The following is a 19,525-nucleotide window of genomic DNA, read 5'->3' on the forward strand; positions in this document are numbered from 1 at the left end:
GCAGCAGAAAGGAGCTGTGTGGAGAGCACTGAGGCATCACTGCTGCACAGGCTGCTTTATTCTCAGCCTCAGGAACTGGGGCAGCTCTCTTTGGGGACCTTTCCAGCTCTCCTTTCTAGCTGGGGCTGCCTGCATCCATCCTATTTTTAGCTGCTGCCTTTGCAGATGTGGTTTCCATCAACAAGCAGTATCTGAAGCTGCCCAGTAGCTTTGTGGGCTGAGGTGTATGCTGATTGATCAGATCCCCTTGGGGTAGAAAGGCACAGGCACTGTCAACCCCACAGAGCTTTCTAACAGGCACCACAAGCTCCGGTGTACCCTGAGGGGTCTGAGCTGTGGCTCCAGCCAGGCAGAAGTGGTATCTTCTGAAACATGGCACTGCTTTTACTCTGCTGGGGGAATGGAGAGTTGAGGGTATCTTTGGGATCACCAGTTTGATCCCTCTTATCCTCTGGACCTGCCTGCTTTGGCTAGGTGCAACAGGCAGCCCTTGTCTGGCTTTGGCTGCCCTGGTACTCCCTGAGTATGGTGTGTGCTCTGGCTCCATGGATTAATGATAATTTATTTGATTTTAGCTATTTGCAGCTGGTCAGGCAGGACTCACTGTCTCAGGGTGCTCCACAGCACCTGCACAGGGAGAAGATAGGCAGGGATTTAGGCTTGCTCACTCTGCTGCCAGGTGAGGTTTGTGGGCATGGGACAGAGCTGGCACCTGGCAACAATGTGGTGGGTGCCTGGGCTCAAGCCTGCTGAAAAATGCTCCTGACAAACAAACCCCTTTGGAAGCTGTGTGCTCTGGGGCAGAGGTCTGCATCCTCTGCATGAGAAAAGTATCCCAGGAGAGGATAGAGACAACTTTTGTCTCAGATAAAAGGGGCCAGTATGGAGCGAGTCAAGTCTGTATGTGATAGAGCTGGGCTGTGTAGGTCCAGGGCAGAAGGACAGCAGAGCAGGTAGTCTGGCAAAGGGCTGGAAAGTTTCCTGCAGCTTGTGCCGATCCGAGCACAGGCTTGCAGGAGCACTGAGCCAAGGGGGCTGTGTTTGCCTCAAGCCAACGTGCCACACAGGGTGCCAGTGCAGTACAGTGGCAAACCTTCACTCACTGGCACAGCCACATTTGGCATTGGTTCTCCTCATGAGCCACTGCTCTGTGGGGCAGCCACGTGCTTTGCCTGGTCTGCAGGCAGCCTCCAGTCTCTGCAGAGCCTGCGAGTGCCCAGTGGAGAAGGCTACACACCCCTTACCACCCCTGCCCTGCACACATAGCCATCCAGGGACAGCTGCCACCACCTGCAGTTCAGGGCAAACAGAGGGAAACACAGCCCCTTTTGCCCTTCTGGTTTCTTCTGTATGAGGATCTCTAACTATGCCAGGTAAATGCTGTCCCTGCAGCCATGTCTGGGGTATTCAACAGTGAACCAAGCAAAGATGCACAGGAAAAAAAATCTCAGGAGACTGCTATTAGGAGGGGATTGCATTCACCTCCCAAGGTATCAAAGTGTGAGTAAGGACTTGCGTGGGCAGCACAAGTGATGCAGGGACTTTTGTCACATGCAGCACACAGTAAGATGATGGCAGGACAAGTTCTGTTGTTTTCTCCCTGTAAGGGTGAAGGTGCATGCACATCCCTGAGGAACAAGAGCTTGGCTTCTCCCCTGTCTGGGTCAGGGCTGTGTGAGGTGGCAGAGCTCTGATTTCAGGGCACACAGAGGCAGGAGTGGTCAGGGCTGAACTCTGCTCCACAGTGAACTGCACTCCTGGCCATGGGCAGGATGGGGTCACCCAGCCCCTCCACCTCCCCCCAGCCCAACACAACACATAGACACAAGGCAGTGACTGTTTTATTTCAAAGTAGAACAAAGGTATCTTTTATTATTCTTTCCAGAGCTGAGAGATTCAGCTTTGCCATAAGTGTGTCTGTGCTCAGACTGGCTCCTTGTGTGCGTTTACTCAGAGCACATCTATACAGGGCAAACCAAAAGCAGGAGATGTTTCATAACTTGGCTGAGTCTCACCTCTGGTAAAGAAATCCCATTACCCAGCCAAACACGCTGGCTTGGTTCCTTGCACAGCACGTGCTGCCGAGCAGACAGGCTCTATAGAAAAATCTAAAAACAAAATGCACTTTCAGACATTCCACATCAACTTTCCCCCTAATTTTGCTGGGAGTGAGTTTTGGCTCCAAGTGTATCACTCTCACCTCCCTTCACACCTCTGCAGCTGCTGAAGCAGAGTTAGAGTGCATCGAGGATGTTGTCGATTTTGGAGACCAGGTCCTGGCGCTTGTTGGAGTGCATCTTCTCGTTCTCGATGTACGTGTCCTTCTTCAGCTTGCCTGCCACCAGCCGCTCCGCCTCCACCGACGACTTCAGCACCAGCTCCTTCACCTGCCCATCCAGCTTCTGAATCTCACTCACCTGGCAGGGTGACAAACCCAGGCAGCATTAGAGGAGACAGAACAGAACAAAACAATCCCTACAGTGAAGCTGGAATAGAAGAGATGGCAGATGATAGCACTGACTTCATCTTCTGCTAAGTAAAAACATCTCCGATTGCTGAATGCTGCTTCCTGAACCATCACATTATAAGGAATATTCCAGAATGGGTAACTAAGGAGTACAGATAAAAGGGCCTCCAAGGACCCAGGAGCCATAGTGGCAAGAGACTGTGAGAGTATTTAATGATGGATTTTAAAGGCTTCAAGCTAAATCACAGCTCTAACAGCTGGAAGCTGTGTCCCTACAGTTAATGTTCATGGTGTGTGATGGGAAATCTGCAATGACAGAGCTACTCTTTGAGTTAAATAACAGATTAACCAAGGTGGCTATTAGCTAAATGGATCTTAGAGACTAAAGTGTCCCTCACTTGGGGTTAAGTGGCTGTTTCAGGTAAGTGTTAAAATACATTGAAGGGAAGGACAGTGGGTGTGTGCTCTTTGTGCTGTGGCTTTCAACATGGTAGAGCAAAACACCCCCAGAGGAGCATCACATTACCAAAATTCTGTCAGCATCAAATGTAAATGTGCAAGAAAATAAGAGATGAGAGAGATTTTGGGTTGACTGGCGTGAGTAGTAGAGTCAGAACTGTTAATTTGTTGATAGTTTCCATTTTTAGCTTAAGTGTCACCACCATGACCTTGATGAGAAGTATCAGGATTGTGTTACAAAAGCATTAACCTGTACAAATGCAGCTGGTTCAAGGACTGCTTAAGAAACAGCACAAGCAGCTGTTTACCAGCAACACTTACATGGCTGCATAACTGAGATCACTGCAAAAATAAGTTTTCGTACACCCTTGCAGAGATCAAGCCATTTTCAGATGGAAAAAAACCCAGTCTAGACTGGCTGCAGAAACCCCCAATTAAAACTCCTGCAGAATACTTGACAGAGCCAAGAACAGGAGAGCTTATAAAATAAATTTTCATGTCTTACTTTATCACATAAGTCAGAGCCTTCTGTCTTCAGTTTAGACTGCAGAGAGGCTATTTCACTTGTCAGGGCCTTGTGCTCCATCTCCAAAGACTTTTTGCCACTGTTGAGGGTGGAGATGTCCCGTGACTGCTTGTATTTATTCACTGCTTCATCGAAGTGGCGGTACAGCCCCAGCCTCTTGTTCACCAGAGTGAGCACCTGCTCTGTGATGCAGGCAACCTTCATCCTGGCCTCAGCAGCTGGATCCTGCAAGAGGAGAGGGGATAGATCAAAGCAGTCATATCTCTGACCTGCATCAAACCATGCCTGCAATCTGCCACAGGACTGTTATAAAAACTGTTCCCTCTACAATTAAGTCAACTGACAGTAATTAAGTGAATGGTGCAAGTGCTGATTAGGGGAAGCATCTTTCAGCACTCAGTCCAGCCCAACAAATAGTCTAACAGTGAAAACATTGCAGAGGGAGAACTGCAGACATCCCTTCTTCTCTGGGGGATTCCTTTTTACACAGCAAGCAAAACTCTAGTTAGCTTTATGACACCAGATCAGCCCTACACGAGTACCAGGGCTGAGGCTGAACAAAAACAGGACTTCGAACAACCAATAAAACATTGGAGTGGCAGGAATATTCAGTGAGAATTACTGGTATGAAAAATCACCATCCAACTGGTGAGAAATCTGCTTATATTCCCACAGGGCTCTTTATCATACAAACCTTGGTGATGGAGAAATCCAGCCTGACATAGACAATCACAGTGAAGAACAAGATGTAAAAGGCTCCAACTACCAAGAGAGGCTCTTGCAGCATCAGGATTTTGTTGAAGGTGTAATGAACCTACAAGAGAAGTTCCAAACACTGAGCAGTGCCCCATGGTACTGCAGGGTTTACTCCTCTCCTCAAGCGGCAGCAGAACCACCCAAGCAGTCCAGTCAGTGTTTATTTCTTAGGTGTTTTGACTGAGCTGCTGGATTCAGAGGCACAACTGCTCAGGGCCACACTCACCACGATGTCCTGGATGTGCTGCTCCACCAGGTTGCTCTTGTGTGCCACAATAACAGGGCGTCCAAAAGTGTCCAGATATGTGTAGTGAAGTTCATCTGAGGCACGATTGATTTCATAGGGGCTGTCCACATGGATATTCCTGTGGGTAAAAGCAGACAGTCCCATATGACTCTGTGGTGTTTGACAGTATGTAACCCAAGACTCGTCTGGGCAGTTGTAGCCTCTAGCACAAGGTAGCTTATGCAGTTTAAACAATGCTCTACAAGGAAGCAAAGATGTGTTCCAAGACTTCCTCCAAATGCACAGTCATGGTCTTGATTCACTGTCCCCAGGCCATTAGAGCAAACTGGAGAAGTGCCACCAACACAGCACTGTCTGCAGTAACAAGCCAGGAGGAATCACACTTACTTGGCTCCTTCTGGCAGGACAATCTTGACAGTCAGAGAGTCTGTAACTTGCTCATCAAACACATGGTCAACAAACCTCATCTTCAGGGCATACTGATCACCTAAAAGTGCAGAGCAGAGTGGTAACAGTTCCTCAGAGAACAAGGGACAGCCTTGAAACTCAGCTCTCACCCAGAGCAGGAGCAGAATTTGCATGGATAATTGTGCAGCAGGGGGCACTAGCTCACTAAGATATATTTTAACCAGATGTCTACAAAACCTGAAGGAAGCACAAAAAAGGTAGATTTGCATATTCTAGAAAAAATAGCTGGCAACTGCTGTTGCTAAGGTCCTGTGTACCACAGCTTTCAATTCTTTTCTGTACAGCAACTACCTTCAAACACACAGGAGAATGCTTTTTATTCCCTCCCCCCTCAGCCACCCACCAAGATTGTAGAGGTATTCGTAGCTTGGCAGGTTGTAGCCAATGATGTAATGGGTTTTCCAGCCCCCAAAAAGAGGGAATCGGGGACGGATCTCCATCTCCACAGAGTCATCCAGGACAAGAAGGTGGCTGGTGGAGATGTTCCCAATCTCATCTCTGTAATAGACGTCCTGAGCAGCAGCTGGGAGAATGGTCTGTAGGGAGAGAAGCAGCAGTGAGTGCATCAGAGAGGAGTGACTTCCAGTGAAACTGGCAAAACCAATAAAGGCTGGTAAGCATTGAGAAACTGTGCTCCCACGAGACATGACAAAATGGCCATTCAGTTGCACTGAGTGGTAAAATTGTGCCATTATAAGCAATCCCACAGGTGGCTGCCAGCACTAAAATCACTTGGCGTCCAAATGAATGTGCTTTCTCCAGCTGAGTTTCAAACTCCCCAGACAGCAAGGAGTCATCATGCCCACCAGGACAGCAATTCCCTTTTCACTCCAACTTGCTGCCCTAGCTGACTGGGCTTGCTAGCTTTACACTCAACAAAATGAGATTTCTGTTTGGCTGCACCACCCTAGAGAATTACAACAATCAATCCTGAAGGCTACAAGCAGTGAGAAAGGTTTTGGTTTAGATGAGAACACATAATACTTTTTACACCTGGCTAGCAGAGCCACAGCTTTAATTCTTGTTGTGTGCTTTGTGAGCAAGGAATGAATGGGTGAGTTTCCAATTAATACTGTTCAACATGAGGAGGATATGACAGAGAGGCAACTCTGAAAGTAAAGGGGTGGGGACAGAATGAATGGTCCTTGCATGATGGAAAAGCCAAAGCAGAGATCTCAATATCAAGAGTAAGGGATTTAGAGGGCCTCTGAGATTGGAGGGGTTGGAGTGTGGAAAAACACTACATGCTCTGTTACATGCAGTCTGTTGGACCAGCAAATGCAATAGAGTATGACCTCCTAATGCTGCTTCCAAAAGCTATTCCTATCCAGCACAAGCTTTCTCTGAAAATAGACCAGAGTTTTAATTTTCCCTTATTACTCAGGTATAGTTACCAAACAAAAGACAAAGGACAACTGCAATTTTTTTTTGTCCCTCTGGGGATCTAAGAAAAGGGGAAGTCACAGCTATAAAAATACATGTGCAAAATGCCCACCTTAAAAGACTTGACAGAAGAGATCCCACTGTCTGGCTGTCTCTGGTAGTCGTATCTGGAGAAAGGCCCTTTCAGCACTGCTCCTGTGTGCTTCAAATCAACTGTCTCTTCAACAGCAATGTTACCCCAGTGAGACACCTCAATGACTCGTGTCATGCTGGTGATGGTCAGGAAGGGACTGTTGTTTTCATAGTGCACCTTCAGAGTGTCCTAACAAGGGAAAAAAGATAAACTGTCAGATCTAAAGGAAGTAGCAAGCTCCCCTCACAATGATCCATTCCACGTGCCACAGAGAACCCTCCTTGGCAGATGCACACAGTTTAACTCACAGCTGACCTGTGATTTCTACATGGAAGCCTCTGCTTCCCACTCTCTAGCCTCTGAGACACATCTTCCACGTCTACAAAGTGCTCTGTGCAGAGCCACAACCCTTTGCACAGAAGTTTACCTGGCTGTATGGAGGGATGTCCTTGAAGGGGCCATACTCAATCGTGTCCTCGGTGCGGGAAGGGTTGCCCAGCTTGGTGTAACTCTCCACATTCCTGGAGGCCAGCTTGACACGGGTTGTTTGAGATTTGGTGACGTACGGGGAGTAAAAATAGTGATTTCCTTCAAAGACCACAAACTGCTTCTCACTTTGGGTGATGTGGGTGGGATAGGGCTGCAAGACGTGTGTGAAAACCATTTCAACAGAGACACGGACCTTGGCTCCTGGGGCCAAAGGAGAGGGCAGCTTCACCGAGAAGAACTTCCCACTGCAAGGGAGAGGAACAGGTAAGCCACGTGGGATCTCCCTGGAGAGGGCATCAGCTCCACCCCTTGCAACATCCCCTGGGGACAGGGGACCACGTATCATGTGTGTAATGTGTGATTTGGGCAGGTATTTCACTTGCTCCTCCAAGACATAGAGATGTCCTGTCCCAGCAGGTGTGATTACTGTACTGGGGAAGCAGCACAGGCTCAACTGTGTCCAGGCACAGTTACAGTCTTTGCTTCACAAAAAAACACCTAGATCCCTTTTGGGAAGAGGAATGGTGACACACCCCTCCCTAATCCTGCATTTATAAAGCTTCAGTATGACTTTTTTTCTATTCTTCTTCAGATGACAGGAATGATCTGCATCAAAGGAAGCATGGCACAAGTCCAGAAGACAAATCACAAATATCTTAAGCACCTGTTCCCACAAAGTCGGTTCCTTCTCAGATTTTTGCCCACAGGATCTGAAATTAAGGAATGGCCAGAATGGGAGCAAGGTTTTGGAATAGGGTTCTACAGAATGGATTGAGACTCCACCAAACCCAAATGTAAGGATTTGGACTGGACAGACCGAGGTGATGGCAGAAGAAAACATGCTTCATGTCATGACTGGTGGCCCAGGGCAGGATCACATGAGACATCCAGCCATGTCAGAAGCCAAGGTCTACCCTGGCATCTTAACTCCACAGGCACTGTATTCTTCAAACCCAGCTGCACTGTGATTTTGAGTCACTTTACAGGCACCTCTCAGCTCTCATGGCTCAGAAAACACCTGCCTGCAACACCTACATAATATTCCAAGCTTGGCAGTATAGAGCCTGATACAAACAGCATCCTCTCTCCTGGCAGCAGGAAGAGCCTGCACTGGACCATGGCACCCAGCACTCTGTGGGGGTACCATGAAACCCTCTGTAGTCACCACTGCCAACCATCTGAGAGCTCAGAATGGAGGAATGGGTAAGAGCATGACCAAATACTTCTCTCACCTGGTGTCCCAGGGGATCAGGGCATTACTCAAGGCACTGAGTACAGGAGACTGAGCAGAGCTGAGGAAGAAAACACTCCTGAACTCTAGGTGTGTGGAACTGGGGGAGTATCTCTGCTTCACTGTGAGGAGTTATGAACCCCCCATGCACCCCTCTAGGTATTCAGAGGGTGATACTCACCTTTTGCCCTTAACTTTGGTCTCTTTCACTTCCAAGGCATTCTCCTCCTCTTCCTCGCCTTTCACCTGTTCCCGAACAACATATGGAATCAGTGCACTGTGTGTTCCCATGCTACCTCAGCCTGATTCCCAAGCCAGCACAGTCACCATAACTTGCACAGATGAGAATATCGATCAAATGCTTTTGTGATTTCCCTTGCGACTGGGGAGTGAGCAGACCACGGGAATATGGCTTCACCCATCAAGGTACACTACAGAACTCTGCACACACACATATTATAGAGCAGTGCATGTACCTCTCTCTGCTGTATGTAGAGTTTATCCTAAGTGTCAGTACCTCTGAGGCTAGAACAGAAATACTGTCCTACTGCTCCTCCGACCCCTCCTGTGGGTAAGGGCCGTGCCCCCGTCCGCTGGGGCTGCCAGCCCTGCTCCGTCGGTGCTGGCGGCGACCCCAGCCCAGCCTGCCGGTGTGAATCGCCCCCCTCATGGCCTCCAGGCCTGCCACCCCGGCCCTCACCCCGCGGCACACACCCCCATTCCCGGCCGGCGGCGGGATCCGGGAGCGGCGCTGAGGACCCGGCAGTGCCGACGTGTCCCTACGGGCTCGGGGCCGGGCAGCGCCCGCGGGCCCCCGGGCGCGGCGCTCGGTGCCCGCTCCCCTCGCTCACCTGCACGCCCAGGTGGGCCAGCCGGGGCTCCAGCCCGGGCTCCAGCGCCAGCAGGAAGGTGGAGGCGGCCGCGCCGCCCGGCGCATTGGCGAGGCTGAGCTCGGCCGAGATCTTGGCCAGGTGCGTGCTGAGGTCCAGCGAGCGCCGCACCTCCTCCAGCACCAGATCGGCGCTGGTGGCGGCGGCCGCCAAGCAGAGGAGCAGCAGGCGGCACGGCAGCCCCGCCATGGCCAGCACACCGCGCGGGGAGGGTACAAGATGGCGGCGCCCGCGCTGTACGGGCACGGCACAAGATGGCGGCGCCCGGTGGGGGAGGAGGCGCGCGATGGCGGCGCCCACCGGCGCTGGAGGCCCGGCCCCCTCCTCCCCGCCTTTCGCAGGGCCTGAGGTGAGAGCTGGGCGGGCTCTGCCGGAGTCCAGGGGTGGATTCGGCTTCGCGCAGTTCCGGCGCTTCCCGGCGGCCCGGCCCTATCGGCGAGCTCGGCTGTTCCCACTGGGCGCTGGGTCCCTGCCCGTGCTGAGCTCCCAGGCCTGAGCAGGCTGCGGGACCGGTCAAGCGATGCTTGTTTGGCCATGCTGAGATTTCCCATTTCTTTTTCTGCCCGAAAAAGAGCGGGAAAACAACTATTACAAATATTATGGGTTGCTCAGGGCTTTCAGGTGCTCCTCAGCCTCGTCTTCTGCCACGGCACAGAGCAGCTCTGTTTCTCCATGTTTTTAGCAGTGGCTGGTTCATGCCAGGGCTTCCAGGGGCCAGAGCTGTCAGTCCTGTGTTGGGCACAGGAGTGGGAAGGCATTGGGAAGTGTTGGGCACAGCATGGGAAGGCATTGGAAAGTATTGGGCACAGAGATGGCTCAGAGGAGCTGTCAGCGTGGATGGCACTGGGATGTAGCACCAGGCACTGCAGAGGGAAGGACTTTGATGGTTTTGATTATGCTCTTGAATTAATGAGCCTCAAATTGGTACAGGTCATCTCGCTGGCCTGGCACTTGTTGCTTTGGAAGGTGAGGTTTAACACAAATAGAGTTAAGATGAACCCAAATTTTCTGCTAAAAAAATGCAGATAATTGACAGCTAGGTGATGCCAGAGTAGAAGTGCTGCAGGTAGCCAAGGCATGGTAAGCAGCCCTGCACTGACTTAAGGCAGCTGGGGAAAGGAAAATGTTAGTGGTTTAACACATGACTGGGGAAGAGGTGATTGACACTTTATTCTCAAATATCTAAGGCAGATAAAAGCGAGGAACGGATGTTGTCTGCTGTGATTGCCAGAGCAGGGCTTTTGCCTGTGAGCCCTGTGGGACAGCAGACCTTTCATGTTTGCATAATGTGATCCAGGACTCAATCTTTCTTTGAGATCCTAATAGAGTCACAGAGATAATTCTTTGATTTGGCCTGAGATTGCCAAGTATCGGAAGAGGATTTCCTAAATTACGTGTTTGGATATGGAGTCAAACAGCCCCTTGGCAAAGGCTAAATAGAATGGGATGTCTCCTGGTGTGCTATGTTCAAAACAGCATAATTTCTCAGCTAGCCTTCCTTTTCTTCCCTTACCATGCCCCCACCCCCAAATTCCTGTCATGGAAATTTTCTTGGCAAATTACTTCAATTTCTCTTTGATTTATGTAGGTAAATACATAAATGCCTGTGAATTTGGCAACTCTCCCTGTAAGCATATCCTAGCACAAGCAGGTAGTTTTGTCACCGTGTTTCGGTGACAGTGGTGTTCTCTTCCAGCAGCCCAGCAGGAGATGCCTGCAGGGGTGGGTTCCACCTCCTCAGCCTCATGTTTCCAGCCAGGGAAACATTCCAAGTCCCTCTGCTCTCCAGGAAAAGCCTGTTTATCTTGGCCTTCTCCAAAGAGCTGGGCTTTGGGGCCTGCAGCTGGGTAGGCATGTTCAGGGGGAAGCAACTGTGAAACACAAGAGGCTGAGCAGAACAGCCACCTCTAATTAAAGGCTGGCCAGCAGTGCTGCATCTGGGGACTCCCTGGTTCCTCTGCTGGGAATGGCTGTCACTGTCCTTCCAAGTGTCACACAGAATAAATGAACTCCAGTCGGCCTCCTTAATAACACATGCAGCTCTTATTTCCCTCTCTCCCTTAGGGCAATTTCTCCTGGTAAAGGGAGGGAAAGAAATAAATGCATATGTCCCTTATGTTTGGAAATAATTGGGCTTCAAGTTGTTCCAGGCCAAAAATTTCTCTCCAATGGGTTCATCTCAGAGGCTGGGTTTGACCTGCTGGTGAATACCAGTTTCAATATGTGACCCATCCCAGACCCTGGTGAGCTCTGAGCCAGTGTTGTACACTAACCCCGTGTTTGAATCCCTTTGTAATTGTGATAATTGAGTCATGCTGAGCCTGTGCATCATCTGCTTCAAGGCTTCAGCCCTACCACATAGACTAAATTTGTCTTTGAGTTGAAAAGGTGCTGCCTTTGGGCTTGTTCAAGGTTGAGTTTGGCTGTGCAGGCCCTTCTTGCCACTGCCCTGTGGGCCGTGCCAGGCTGTCCTTCATGCATGGGGTCAGTCACAGCTGCTGGTGGCCCCTGGCTGGCTGTGGTGGTGGCTGGGACAGCTCTGGGGACAGCCTGGGGACAGCTTGCAGGCTGTTGTTCAGCAGGGACAGGGTGCAGTGCCTGTGTGTGTATCTGGCTACCCAGGCCTGGTGCCAAGTAACAGAGAGAGACAGGAGTTCAGAACTGCTTTTTTTGTCTCTTTATATGTTTTTTTGTTCTCTCATTGCAAGGAATGTCCCCCTCCAGCAGAGAGCTGCAGGTCAGGAAGCAGCAGGAGAGGTGAGCAGCCGCTGGTGCCATGCAGGCACTGGCACAGTGCCCCAGCTCCCCTGTGGGTGTGTCAGCCCCAGGGCTGGAGCAGTGGCAGGGAACAGCCCGGTGGAGCCATCTGCCAGGGCTCAGGGACCATCATGGGCCAAGAAATGCCTCTCGCAGGAAAGGCCATGGCCAGAACCGCACCCCAGGAAAGGCCCTGTGCTCCTGTGTTTACACAGAGCTGATGCCAAACTCAGTCCTGTGTCATCTGTCAGAGCAATTTGCTCTCAAGGAGGGAAGGAGAAGTTGTTTTCTGGAAGGAGTGGCTGGTTGTGACCACAGAAGCACACTGCAGCCTGTAGCAGCAGGGAACAGGATTTATTCTGCTGTGATCCTCGTGCCACAGGGGAGCTTGCAGCAGGAATATGCAGGGACCACAGTACAATGTGTTGTTCTCTGAGGAGCCCAGGTCAGGGACAAAAGAGAATAAACAGGGCTGGGTATGTGTAGCAGAAGTCATCCTGGCAATGCCTTGAAGATTTTAATACAAATTTATCAGTGATTCTGAAAAAACTTCACTGCTTCAGATTTTTTTTCAGATTTTATTGGTGTTTCACCGTTTAACCCTGTGTAGGTAAAATCAGCCTTTTGGCTGCCAGTGGGAGGCAGAGGGCATTTCTCTCTCTTTATTCAGTCCTGAGCAAGGTGTTGGTAGTTGCCAGCTATGAGAGCACAGGTATGAGGTGGCTGAGTGATGGCAGAGCTTGCTTAGCCTTGCTAAGGCCCTCAAAAAGCAGCTGGAAAAAAAGAACAACAACATTCTTCCAGTTTCATTATTTTTACAACCTCATTTTTTAACTTGTCAGCACAACTCACACTGAGCCTCTGCCAAGCCAAACACGCCATTATTCTTATTTGGGGTTTGCCTGTGATTTCCATGGAATGGTGGACTTAGGGGGGCTGATTGGAGCTTGGTTCCTACTCTTTGTTCAGCTACTCTGGAAACACATTGTACCTTCACAGAGAAAGTGGTGATGGGGCACTGTCTGTCCAGGGGCTGCTCCTCTGAATTTTTTCAAGTTAATTTAGTTATCTGCAGTAGCCCCTCTCACTCCACTCCTTATAGTATTCACCTTTCTTTAAAATAATTTTTTTCCTAATTTAAAAAAAATCTTTTTCTCCTTGTCAGACCACAAGACTCACAAAAAAAAAAAAAAAAAAAGAAAGAAACCTGCCTGTGCACAGCAATTGCATGAAGCATTGGAAAACACATAGGGAAAACCTCCTGGAAGAATGTAGGAGAGCATCTGTGAGTCCTGCAAGGGGTGAGACTACTGTGTGATGAGTGTTGTTGAAATAAGGAGGAAAAATTCTGGAAAAGAGGACATTTCATCATTTAAAAAGTACTTTAAACTCTTCTTAAAGCTTACTAAAAATGTAACTGAAATAGCCATAGGCAGGCACTGGCAGGCTGTGAATGAAAAAAATCTGCTACATGTGTACAGTTAAAATGGAAAAGCTGAGCAAGGTATGTGGTCACACAAGGAGAGCTGCCTTGGGCTGGGTGGCTCTGGATTTTGTCACAGGATCACAGCATGTTTTGGATAGAGGGAACAGTGCTGTTTTAACTATATTTAAAAAATGAGAGTGTGATCAAGGCTGCCATTCAAGTACTTCACAGTTCACACAGGACCTGGCTACACCCACAGCCTGAAAATGCTTTTGGTGGACTGGCATCTGCAAAGCCACAGGAGGAGAGAGGAGGGCAAAAGTGCATATCTTGGAAAGGACAGATGCTGAAAACCAAGGAGGCAGGAACCTGTTGTCCTTCCAGGCTCCAGAGAGGAGGCTGGGAGTCCTAGCTATGGGCAGACCTGCTGGCTCCTGGGGCAGCAGCTTCATCTCACCCTTGTGCTGTAGATCAGCAAATCCTTGCATGGCCTGACGGAGAATTATACTTCCCCATCTGCTTGTTTGCCCCAGGGCTGCAACCTCCCAGGGCCAGTGGTGGAGGCAGCAGCAGCAGCCGCGTTTGGCTGAAATCACAGCGATAAATACATTGAAAGAGCCCGCAGCAGAATCAAGGTGGGAGCACCTGAGAGGCTGTGCCGACATCCCTGACCTGGGCTGGCCGGCAGCTGCAGGCAGCGGAGACACCTGTGCCCCGTCCAGACCGGGCGATGGAGCCGGTTCGCAGCTGTGAGGGGTGACAAAAGCCTCACTCGTGCCCTGGCCATGTCCCTGTCCCCTCGGCCATGTCCCCTCGGCCGCACCCCCGCCATGGCCGCGCGTCGCCACCAGGGGGCGCCCATGGCGCGCCGGAGGGGCGGGGGCGCGGTTGGGAGGCCCCGCCCCCAGCCCCGCCTCTCGGCCCCGCCCCGATCGCTGCAGCCTCACCTTGGCAACGACAACAAACAATGGCGGGCAGGACCCAGCTCCCTCCCCAGCATCCCCGCAGCAGCCCCCGGTGAAGCTGTTTGTGATGGGCTGTTTGTGAGAACCGCCCGGACCTGCGAGGGCAGTGGGCACCTCGCGCTGCAGGGATCTGTGGGTTTCATTGTGCCTTCCCGCCGCCTGCCAGGCTCTGGGCATGCAGTGCCTGTCTCTGCTGGGGTTGCTTCAGGAGGTGTTTTGTCCCCGGGGTGAAGGATCTGCAGGTTTCATTGTGCCTTGCCGCTGCCTGCCAGGCTCTAGGCATGCAGTGCCTGCCTCTGCTGGGGTTGCTTCAGGAGGTGTTTTGTCCCCAGGGTGAAGGATCTGCAGGTTTCATTGTGCGTACCCACTGCCTGCCAGGCTCTGGTTGTGCAGTGCCTCTGCTGGGGTTGCTTCAGCAGCTGGTTTGTCCCCAGGTGAAGGCGGAAGGTGAGGGAAAGGCTGTGCAGTGATGCAGTGCCTGGGTGCCACGGGACCGCCGTGGGATTTAGTGCCCATCTCTCTGATAAGTGCTGTTGCATTTTTCCTTCTGACCCTTTAAAGTCTGCCAAATGGGTGCCAGGACCCAGCTGAGAACAGTACAGTTCTGTGGTCCATCCATCCTCAGTGGCAATGAAGTCTGGCAAGGAATGTCAATGGCCACTCTGCGCAATAAGGGAGTTGCTGTCTCCACACGGAGCAACTCCTCTTTCTCAGCTTGTTTTTGGAAAGGGAAGCACATGCTGGTGTATCTACTTAAAAGTATGTTGTTCACAGAGAGTTTAAACCTGGATTTTAGAGCTTCAGTTTTGCAGGATCTGCTACAAACAGCAGGAAGTTGAGGATCCCACTGACAGCAAACAAGACTGGGTCATTTACAGATTAGCAGTTGTCTTGCTTCCTCCAAGAGCCCTGAGTTCAAGCAGTGAGATACTGCAGATTTCTCACCACGTTACTACATTTTTTAATCCACTGGCAGAGACCTTCCTGGATCCTGTTCTGTGAAGTGTCAGCTGGGATTTTCATTTCTCCAGCAAAGGCACCCCTGAGCCCCTGCCTGGCTGAACCAAAACCTCTGACCCAAACCCAGCTGTTCATGGACCCTGGCATGTGTGGATGTGGTGGTCAGCAGTGGCCCCTTCCCAAGAGACAGCCTCATCATACCCTGCCAGATGGATGGTGGTGATTCCTTCCCATCACAGGTCTCCAAAGAGAGGGAGCATTAACCCCTTGTGAACAGCACTGGTCTGCAGCACTGTATGCAGTCACTTTCCTGAGAAGAAAAACATTAATGAACAAGGAAAAAAGAAATGTGAGGATCTTTTGATCATTGGTTCTTATTTATTTCTCTGAAGGCCTTGGGCTACCCACACAAAGCTCTCCTGCCTGCCTGCTAAGAAATGTTTGATAAAACGTTTGTGTTGTTTGTCCCTGAGTCAGTGAACTGATCCACTCCAACAGAAAGGATGGCAGCCAGTGGCTCACAATCCCCCACAGGTCACCCAGAAAGCAGCTGAAAGGCAGCCTTAGCCCCCAGAAGGCCAGCCTCAGCTCTGATGTTGGTGTCTGAAGCAAGTGGGCAGAATAGATGTTCCTCAGGCTGGCATTGTGCTGGGATAGGTGGGATAATGCATCTTCTGTAGCCTCACTGCTCATGGGTTGGCTGAGAACTTCACTGAAGAAGACAAACCCAGAAAGATCCTAAACAAAGTAAGAGGTGCTGATTTCTCTTTGCCAGAAATTTAGGCAGTGACATGGAGCCAGTCCTGAGTGCTGGAACAGAATAACTGGAGAGCTGTAACACCCACTTACAATCATTTCAGTTCAGGATCATGCTTTGCGAGGCATACCTTCAATTTGGTGGCTCAGAGATTTGCAAACAGTGAGTCATAACTCCCTGGGGTCAGAAATGCAGCTGCTGAGATACCAGGCATTGAAAAGTGTTGTCCAAGATAAAAGCAAAGCAAACCTCACTGCCCACACACCCTTATCCTTCAAGGCTGAGTATCTTTGTCACAGTCTCTGAAAACATGTACTCAAAATTATTCCAGCTTCTTGTGGTTACCATTGATACAGGATTTGCTTCTCCTTTTAGAGCAGACAAGAGGGCATTGCAAAAATCTGTCACTTGAAAAGAGCTGAAGCACATAGATCTGAAGCTAATATGCAGCACCCTGTGCCTTGCCTGGTGTTTGAGGTGGGATCCTGCTGTGGGACATGTCTGTGTCCTTCCCATGGAGAGTCCCAGAGGAACTTCCCAGGCCTCTGCAGACAGCCCCTGTCTCTGGGGATGCAGGGTGGACCTGCAGACCCAGAGAGTGCTGCATTGCAGCCACAGAGAGCTTCTTCGGGACATCTTTGGGCACTGACTCACTGCTAAGGAAGAAGCAACATGCAAGTCACCTGTCCCACTCACAGAGGTCATGTGGCTCCAGGCTCCTGTCCCATGACACATTCTGAGTGCAACAACTGCATGACATGGTCACCTTTGTCACAAAATGCTGGATGCAGAGCTCACGTGGCTGGTCCACCCCATCACACAGCACCCGTGCAGTGGCACCTGCAAAGTGTTCCAGGCCCTGCCAGCCACTGGCCTGTCCTGCCTGCCCTCATGGCTTAAAAGCCACTAATGGCACGAGCTGAGAGCTCTCAGGGTCACCAGAACTTCACTGTGAAGGCTTCAGTGCTTGGTAAGTGACAGTTCATGGAACCTGCTGCTTTGGTAACACACTCCTCATTCAAAACCTTGATCCCTGAAGCAAGGCCAGCTCTGCAAAAGCCTGTGCAGTTCTGTGCTGGCTGTTCACCTCTCTCTGTACCTATTTTTATACCATTCCTATGGTTTGAAAAGCCTTTCAGAATGTGTTTAGAGGGACAAAGTAACTGACTCACTCTGGCCTTAAGGAAGTTACTTCAGTCTCTGGATCATCTTCTCCAATTGAGTATGAGAACAATCATATGAAATTACCTGGCATACCTCCCAATGCAGCTGTAAAAAATAATTATCTGGTATTTATGACTGACTGTAAAAGTGGGAAGGTGGTGGTGGTGTTAGAGGACCTCTGTAGATGGGGAGGCAGGGCAGCTGGGAGACCTGCAGGAGGCCAGGTGATTGTCACCATTTGTGTGACAGCCTCATGGGTTTATGGTTATAGATATTATGTGGATGTCTCTCTGGACCCAAGCACAAAGTGTGGGCCATGGAAACATCCCTTCCTCTGTGGTTTTTCCATGGGCTTTGGTTTCCACCAGTCTAGGCCCAGATAACTCCAGCAAGCTCAAAGCCACGTGGTGCCCACCTCACACCATGACCAGCAGCACGGGCTTGTTTCTCCCTGCCTGTCTTGCCAGGGCCAACAGGGATACTTGTCTAAGGATATCCCCTGTGCTCAGCATGTTGTCCACAGCCTCTGCAGGGGGCTGACTCAAGGCAGAGCAGGTGTTTGGACCTTCTCATCTCAGGGAGTGAGCTGGCAGCCAAGGGAAGGTGCCAGCCTTGCCACCTCCCAGTATCAGAGATGACAACCCTGCAGTGGTTTTGTGACTGTTGCTATTGAACAGGCAGCAGCTGTCAAAAGAGTCCAGAGCCATTTCTTTTATGTGTCTCTTGTGTCTGGTGTGAGGGGACTTGGCACAATCAGGCTTTGCATCACTGTGGGTCAGCCCCACCCTCCCTGCGGGGCTCAGGTTTCAGTGGCTGTATTTAGGCCCTGTACCAGTGCTTTAAGATGTTCATCCTCCAGCAGATGCATTTGCTGGGTGAGCACAGACATAATCCCTGCACTGTGTTCAGTGTCCTCTGCACCACAGACTGGAGATCTGCCATGAGATAAAGTGACTGCAGTTGCTTCCTGTAGTTGGTATCTGGTGATCAAGGCTTGTCCAGAGCTACCTTTTTGTTTTCATGTGATGCTGCTCTATGACTTGGCAACTATCAAAGGATTGCAAAGGTGAAAGCATTAGCAGATTACCAGAACAGTGTTTGTACTGCAGACAGGGATTAGGGGACAGGGCAGGCTGTACTCTGGCCTGGGTCTGTGCTCTTGCCAGTGGAAATACATAGGTGGTCCTGCAATAGCAGATTTCTAATGAACAAAATGCCAGCAGAAGCAGGGGGAATCTGCTTTAGACAAGATAAATCAAAGCATGACAAAGCTTGAAGTATCAAGACAACATTTTGTGCATTTACTGCATTTTAGTTCCCTTTTTTAATTTCTGTATGTTAGAACATTATGATGATAATTTGAGGAAGCTGGTCTGGAAGGCCAAAAGTGACAAGGGACAGCATTGCACAGCCAGCTGAGAGAGGACAGCTATGCACAGGAAGCTCTGGGCAGTCAGTTTTCACTGAGGCACAGCCACCAGAGGCTGGTGCTGCATCTTTCTGGGCACAGAGGGAAAGAAAGGCTGTTCTCAGCCATGAGGAGGCTGAAATATGCTGAACAAGTATCAGAGGAATAAGGGGACCCTCCCCAAGCTTTTAATGTCACAGATGGCCAGGGGTGGGGCAGCTGTGTGTCCACAGAAGAGGGTGAATACCTTGTGGGGAATCTCAGATGCTCTCAGCTCATGGCAGGGATCTGTAGTGCCACAGCTGAGGTGATGGCCTCTCTGGGCCTCTCTGCAGGTGTACCACTGTTCACTCCATCATCTCAGAAATGAGAAGGGAAAAGGAGGAGCTCTTTTGGTCCAAGGACAAAAGCACAGAGCTGGTGTAAGACATATAATGCAGAAACCTCCACCTATTTCATGCACTCATTCCTCTAAACCAGGAAGTGAAAATGTCTCCTGCTTTGATTTTCTTCCTTTTGTGTCACCTAATCTCTATTTGCTAACCTTCCTGATCCAATTAGAGACAATAATTTCCTCTTTTTTCCTGTCTCCATTTTAACTGATACCAGGTTTTTCTGCAGCTCTTTGCATTTAATGGGGCACCCTAAAGCACTAATAAACTGTTGCTGAAATTTTCCTTCTCTGGAGTCTGGAGCATCACTCTTATGAGGAGACACTGGGCTTGTGTAGTCTGGAGAAGACTGAGAGGGGATCTGTAATTCATACAAATATCTCAAAGATAGCTCCAAGAAGATGGTGCCAGACTCTTTTTGGTGGTGCCCAGCAACAGGATGAGGAGCAAAGGCCATAAATGAAAACTCAAGAAATTCCACCTCAACATGAGAAAGAATTTATTTAGGTTGAGGGTGGCAGAGCCCTGGAACAGCTGCCCAGGGAGGGTGTGGAGTCTCAGGAGACATTCAGGTCCCACCTGGACGTGTTCCTGTGTCACCTGCTCTGAGTGACCCAGCCTTGGCAGAGGCTGGGCTGGGTCATCTC

The 19,525-nt window shown here is 50.3% G+C and overlaps 1 protein-coding gene across 2 annotated transcripts; it reads right to left on the bottom strand.

Moving 5' to 3' along the window:
• Positions 1–1,823: 1,823 nt before the first annotated feature.
• Positions 1,824–9,320, bottom strand: RPN1 (ribophorin I). 2 transcript variants are annotated; one of them, XM_005485414.4, is made up of 11 exons: positions 9,011–9,320; positions 8,341–8,405; positions 6,867–7,173; positions 6,419–6,628; positions 5,267–5,459; positions 4,843–4,942; positions 4,435–4,573; positions 4,147–4,266; positions 3,432–3,677; positions 2,201–2,417; positions 1,824–2,108 (listed from the first exon to the last, which is right to left on the bottom strand). In XM_005485414.4, the coding sequence occupies exons 1-10, from the start codon at positions 9,236–9,238 to the stop codon at positions 2,235–2,237; spliced, it is 1,791 nt and encodes a 596-aa protein (XP_005485471.1). In that variant the 5' UTR covers positions 9,239–9,320; the 3' UTR covers positions 1,824–2,108; positions 2,201–2,234. The 2 variants fall into 2 exon arrangements, with proteins under 2 accessions (XP_005485471.1, XP_005485470.1); XM_005485413.4 differs by having other exon boundaries at positions 1,824–2,417.
• Between the last annotated feature and the right edge of the window lie 10,205 nt (positions 9,321–19,525).

Source organism: Zonotrichia albicollis, chromosome 12, assembly GCF_047830755.1.
Source record: "Zonotrichia albicollis isolate bZonAlb1 chromosome 12, bZonAlb1.hap1, whole genome shotgun sequence".
NCBI classification, from domain to species: Eukaryota; Metazoa; Chordata; class Aves; order Passeriformes; family Passerellidae; genus Zonotrichia; species Zonotrichia albicollis.

What these genes read in the sequence shown, in the direction of transcription:
- RPN1 (XM_005485414.4), bottom strand. Translation starts at nt 9,238, where the DNA reads ATGGCGGGGCTGCCGTGCCGCCTGCTGCTCCTCTGCTTGGCGGCCGCC. An exon ending in ACATCCCTCCATACAGCCAG is followed by an intron (nt 6,629 to 6,866) that starts GTAAACTTCTGT and finishes TTCCCTTGTTAG; the next exon opens with GACACTCTGAAGGTGCACTA. An exon ending in TGGATTTCTCCATCACCAAG is followed by an intron (nt 3,678 to 4,146) that starts GTTTGTATGATA and finishes CTCCTCTTGCAG; the next exon opens with GATCCAGCTGCTGAGGCCAG.